This window comes from Helianthus annuus, chromosome 10 (assembly GCF_002127325.2).
Source record: "Helianthus annuus cultivar XRQ/B chromosome 10, HanXRQr2.0-SUNRISE, whole genome shotgun sequence".
In the NCBI taxonomy this organism is placed as follows: Eukaryota; Viridiplantae; Streptophyta; class Magnoliopsida; order Asterales; family Asteraceae; genus Helianthus; species Helianthus annuus.
This window is the reverse complement of record NC_035442.2, coordinates 45,877,159-45,883,258: the sequence shown is the minus strand read 5'-3', so window position 1 is coordinate 45,883,258 and position 6,100 is coordinate 45,877,159. Positions and strand designations below refer to the sequence as shown.

At 36.9% G+C, this 6,100-nt stretch overlaps 1 protein-coding gene across 1 annotated transcript; it reads left to right on the top strand.

The window, feature by feature from the left end:
- Window positions 1-761: 761 nt before the first annotated feature.
- Window positions 762-2,841, top strand: LOC110881585 (zinc finger MYM-type protein 1-like). Its single transcript, XM_022129796.1, has 4 exons — window positions 762-2,093; window positions 2,148-2,291; window positions 2,404-2,501; window positions 2,589-2,841. Exons 1-4 carry the CDS (start codon window positions 762-764, stop codon window positions 2,839-2,841), a joined length of 1,827 nt encoding a protein of 608 aa, XP_021985488.1.
- The last annotated feature ends 3,259 nt before the right edge of the window (window positions 2,842-6,100 follow it).

The following is a 6,100-nucleotide window of genomic DNA, read 5'->3' as shown; positions in this document are numbered from 1 at the left end:
TTCTGATTTCGAGTTTACGAGTCGCAAGTTATAATCATTCATGATTAATGATCTTACTGTTGTTTATTTAGACTGATTTAGACCTGTTATGAATGATGAATTAGTTTTTTTTTTTTTTGGCAGTTGATATCCGTCTTCTTAAGCCCACTGCTGCTCAACCGAAGCCTAAAGTGACTTCATCTTGAGGTAAAATCTTGATAATAATAATTATTTATGTTTTATTAATTATACTTTAAATGTATTAGACTTCGTGTGGATTGTGATTGAATGGATGTTATTCGTTAATATGTAGAAATTATGTCTCCCGTTCCTAAATACAAACACCTATCCGACCATCAAAAACGTAAGAGGAAGAAGCTAGAGGAAGAGAAAAGAAAAGCGGATGAAGTAAAACAAAACCGAATACACAAGTTTTTTTTCAAAAGAAACTCAAAGTTCTAGTTCTAACTTGGGTGATGATAATGTGGGTGAAGACAATGTGAAAGGAGATGAAGAAGCTAATGTGGGCGAAGACAATATGAACATAGATGTAGACAACGTGAACGCAAGTTAAGATAATGTTAACGCTACTGTAGATGAAGAAGCTACTATGTGTGAAGGGGATGTTAATCCCGTTCCGCATATTGATATTTTTTATCCTAGAAATTGGGGTGGGCTTAGTAATGACATGATTAAAGAGTTGGTTATGAAAGGTCCAAAAAGAGATAGGGATGTTGTTAAGGGCCCCGTGGATAAATTTGGAAGACATTTTTTCTAATACCATGTACACTAGAATTCTATCAAATAGGGAGACGTGCGATAGAGAATGGCCAGTGTATTCGAAAAAACTTGACAAACTCTATTGTTTTTGTTGTAAAGTTTTTAGAACGGGGCATCCGAAAGGTGGGTTGGATGATGAAGGTTATAACGATTGGAGACATGCCAGTGGTAGACTTAAAGAACATGAAGTTGGTTTAGAACATTTCAAGAATATGAATGAATGGTTTGAATTGCGCCAAAGGTTGAAATGCAAAGAAACAATTGACAAAGTGGCATATGAGCAATTTAGAAAAGAAAAAGATTATTGGAAACAAGTCATCTTAAGGATTGTTGCACTTGTGAAGTTTCTTGCAAAATATGGCTTAGCGTTTCGTGGGTCAAATGAGAAGTTGTATCAAAAAGGCAATGGAAACCTTTTGGGTTTGGTTGAGATGTTGGAAGAGTTTGACCCGATTATGAAAGAACATGTGCGCCGAGTTTTGAATGAAGAGTGCCATGTACACTTTCTTAGCCACAATATTCAAAACGAGTTGATACAATTATTAGGGGATAAAGTTAGAACCGAAATCATCAAGAAGGTTAAGCAAGCAAAGTATTACTCCATCATCCTCGATTGCACGCCTGATACAAGTCACCAAGAGCAAATGTCCATAATTGTGAGGTATGTGAATTTTAACTCTAGTTCCGTGACCATTGAGGAATCCTTTTTAGGTTTTTTGGTTGTTGATGATACGACGGGTTTAGGACTTTTTGAAGTAACATGTAAGGAATTAGAGTCGCTTGATTTTGATATTGGTGATATGTGTGGTCAAGGCTACGATAATAGGGCAAACATGAGAGGAAAAAACAAAGGAGTTCAAACTAGATTTTTAGAAAAAAATCCTAGAGATTTCTATAGTGCTTGTGGTTGTCATAGTCTAAATCTAGCATTGTGTGACATGGCTAACACAATTACTAAGTCTAAGGAATTTTTTGGAACAATACAACGGTTATATACTATCTTTGCCCATTCTATTAATAGGTGGCAAATTTTGAAAGACAATGTTAAAGGATTAACTCTTAAATCATTGTCTACAACTCGTTGGGAAAGTCGTATAGATAGTATTAAGCCTATAAGAACTCAACTTAGAGATGTAAGAAAAGCTTTGCGAGAAGTTAGGGGGACGGATAGAGATGCTAAAATCATAAAAGCTAAATCATTAGAAGAGTATGAACTTGGTGATTTTGAATTTTTGGCACAAATTGTCAATTGGTTTGAATTATTATCAAAGGTGAATGTGGTGAGCAAACGGTTGCAAGCAAAAGATGTTGTTCTTGATGTTGCTATTGATGAAGTGGACAAATTAATTAAATTCTTTAAGAATTATTGAGAAGTGGGGTTCTCTAAGGCACTTGATGAAGCTAGAGAAATTGCAAATGAAATAGGTGTTAATGCGGAATTTCGTCAAAAACGTGTGATATATAGGAAAAAACAATTTGATGAATCGTCAAGTGTAGAAGAAGTAACATTTTCACCCGAGGAGGATTTTAGAGTAAACTATTTTTTAAGTATTATTGATCAAACTATTTTTTCACTTGATACAAGATTTGAACAATACCAAAAATCTGAAAAAAAAAATATTTGGGTTTTTGTTTCCTAAAAAGTTGAAGACTCTTGATGAAGCCAAGCTTAAGGAGTGTTGTTATCGCCTTGAAGATGCATTGAAGTATGAAGGAGAATTCGATATTGATGCTAAAGAATTGTATACGGAGTTGAAGTTGATTACTACATTTTTACCGAGACACATTGACAACCCTTTTGACGTTTTAGACTATATCTTCTAACGCAGTACTACTTATCCTTATGCTATAAATGCATATAAAGTGTTGTTGACAATTCCGGTAACCGTGGCATCGGCAGAAAGAAGTTTCTCAAAGTTGAAGTTGTTGAAGACCTATTTACGTTCTACAATGTCACAAGAAAGGCTAAACAGGTTGGCGACAATATCTATTGAAAGTGAAATATTAGATACTATGGATTACAAGGAGTTGATCGAGAGCTTTGCTTCAAAAAACGCTAGGAGAACCACACTGTTTGCTTAGCAAGTAAGTTCGATACTTTGATCATTTTTCCTACACTATTTTTGTTAATTTGTTATATCTATTTTATAACAATTATCGTAGTATTATGAATTTTTAGTATATATATATATGATTGAATGATTGATGAGTTTATGTTATATGAAGATTTGTGAACAGGGCCCAAATTTTTTATCTTCAACAAGGCCAAATTTTTTTTTGTGATTTTCGGAGACGGCCCTAGGTTATAATCTTTCACTTGAACTTATTGTCATGATATAACCTTTGTCAAGTATAGAGACATTGGAATAAGTTCAAAGGAATATTTCAGGTATAAACGATATTTGATTATATTTTACTAACCCATCAAAACAAGTTTGGTTAGTCTTGTAGATGCAGGAATGTAACAAAACACAGTCGTGGACATATGATACTTTTTGGAATGAGGCACCTAAAGTCCCGCTAGACTATTATATACAACATTGCTCAACATAAAGGATTGCACATTAAGGGATCAAGCGACAAATCATTGGCTACAAAAGCTTTATTCGACTTTCAAGGAAGATGGACACACGTCACTTAAAGGATAAATGTTAAAATGATGGGGAGACTTATTCAAGTTGCACCGTTTTTCCCTTGACTAAGTTTTGTACCATTGGGTTTTCTTAGTAAGGTTTTTAATGAGGCAACATACCTGCTCCAGAAGTATTAGGGGGAGACAATACGCGTTGCACTCTTTTTCCCTTAGCTGAGGTTTTGTCCCACTGGGTTTTCCTAGCAAGGTTTTTAACGAAGCAGCATCACCAAGCGTATTAAAGAATAGTATATCATCATGTGGATAGTCAAGGGGGAGTGTTATGAATGCATCCATTATGTAGTGACTATCCACATCAGGGCCGACCCATCTTCATGTTAAACCTAGGCAACCGGTTTGGGCCACCAAACTTTTAGGGCCTCTATTTATTTAATTTTTATATATATGTATTATATAATTTATGTGGATTTTAGGAGAACTTTGATTAGTTGTAAACAACACCCTTTCGTGGCTTGCTGGCAGCGCCTTTATACTATACCGGCATGAAGACATGAGTTCGAACTACAACATATTTATGTTTTTTATTGTTGCTTATATTATTTACATTAAGCCTATTAAGGATGTCTTTTAAATATCAAATTGAAAAAACAGGGCCTAGTAATTTCTTTTTTCAGATTATTTATTTTATAATTTATCTAGGTTCCAATTTTGAAAAAATGTTGTTTCTATGATTTTACCTTAGTTCTATAAAGGCCTTCCTTTAACATTAAATTGAATAACTACTCTAAAAAAGGTTCCCACTCGTCTTTTCTTATTTTTCAATTGTAATACTTGCAAAAACATCATTTTTCAAATAGGTTGGTACTCACCTTTTTGAATCATGTTTCACGATATAAACATCAAATCTTGTTTTGTATTTACATTTGTTTGTTGTGTACTTGATGCATATTTCACTTGTGTATATATTTGTATTGAGATGTGGGCAAGTTTCGAGTTAGTCGCTAGATAGATGAAGTAGTGAGCAATAATAACTTTTGGCTTAGCAGGTTTTGTCCCATTGAGTTTTCTTAGTAAGGTTTTTAATGAGGCAACATACCTGCTCCAGAAGTAATAGGGGGAGACAATACGCGTTGCACTCTTTTTCCCTTAGCTGAGGTTTTGCCCCACTGGGTTTTCCTAGCAAGGTTTTTAACGAAGCACCATCACCAAGCGTATTAAAGAATAGGATATCATCATGTGGATAGTCAAAGGGGAGTGTTATGAATGCATCCATTTTGTAGTGACTATCCACATCAGGGCCGACCCATCTTCATGTTAAACCTAGGCGACCGGTTTGGGCCACCAAACTTTTAGGGCCTCTATTTATATAATATTTCTATATAGAGTTAACTGCCATTTTTGTCCCTGTGTTTTGGTCACTTTGGCCATTTCAGTCCATTTTTCAAAAATGCGCCATTTTCCTCCCCGACGTTCTGGAAAGGTGCCATTTCAGTCCAAAAATCATAACCCAGTTAAGTCGGTTAGTAAATAAGGACTGATTGTGTAAATTTGTAACATAAAGGACTGATTGTGTAAATTTGTAACACCACCACCACTAGCCCTGCCACCACCACCACTCCGCTGCCACCAGCACCACCACCACCACCGCCACCACAGCCACTGCCACCACAGCCACCATAGCCACTGCCACCACCACCACTCCGATCTGCCACCAACATCTCATACCACCATCTCCACCTCGTTCACCACGGAGGTCGGCGGTGAATGAGGGTTGTCGGAGAGGATGACGACGATGAACGGAGGTGAACAATGGTGGTGAACGATGACCGGAGTGAGGTTCAGGTTAAGTTCAGGTGGTTATCGGGCACGGTGGTCTCGAGAACTCCGAACACAGCGGTGGTGATGTGCTTGGTGATCGTTGTGAGAGTTTTTTGCAGAAGTAGTGCTAATTTTCAAAGCATGATCACAACTAATGCCGGTTTCAAAAAACTTTCACAAATGATGCCATCTCCATTAGGAATGGCGAATTCTTTCATGTCCTAGGCTATGTCATAAGTTGTCAGGAATATTCAAAATCTGCATCTTTGCCATTTGGAATGGCGAAATAAGAAAAGCTGCAAAATTTGCCATTTAAAATGGCGAAATTTTTGAAAAGCTACAGAATTTGCCATTCAAAATGGCAGAAAATTTTTAAAGCTGCAAATGCATGTTACCATTACCATAAAAAGAGAAATAAAAAAAAAAGAGGAACCCTAAATATTCAAAACATCCAGATCCAACCGTCCAATATTGTTTCTCTCTCTCTAGATCATCTTTACACCCAAACCTTAAAAATCTAAAAGCATCAGCCGCTCGCACACTTCTTACTCTCTTAGCACACAACAGCAAACCCTTTCTCTCTATTCTGCTATGTTCTATAATCACTACAGCAGCAACTTCACAAGAATGGGTTACAGGTGTAGAGGCTTATGGTGGTGGAATACGGCTGAGGAGGAACGAACGTGGAGATTTCGGGTGGTGTGGCAGTGTAGTGGAGATGAAGATGGTGGTTTGTTTTTTTTAACTAATCTACACTCTCACTTTCTACTCTTTTCTCTCTAACTTGTGAAACAATGGTGGGGTTAGACGATGGGGTACGTGGTGGTTTGACACGGTTTGAACGGATGATGGGTATGGTGGTGAATGACGGTGTACGGGTGGGGGTGGTGGTGGCGGGGTACCTGCAACTCATCTTCATCAATCATCATC

What these genes read in the sequence shown, in the direction of transcription:
- LOC110881585 (XM_022129796.1), top strand. Translation starts at nt 762, where the DNA reads ATGTACACTAGAATTCTATCAAATAGGGAGACGTGCGATAGAGAATGG. An exon ending in TTGATGTTGCTATTGATGAA is followed by an intron (nt 2,094 to 2,147) that starts GTGGACAAATTA and finishes GGGTTCTCTAAG; the next exon opens with GCACTTGATGAAGCTAGAGA. An exon ending in CACCCGAGGAGGATTTTAGA is followed by an intron (nt 2,292 to 2,403) that starts GTAAACTATTTT and finishes TTTCCTAAAAAG; the next exon opens with TTGAAGACTCTTGATGAAGC.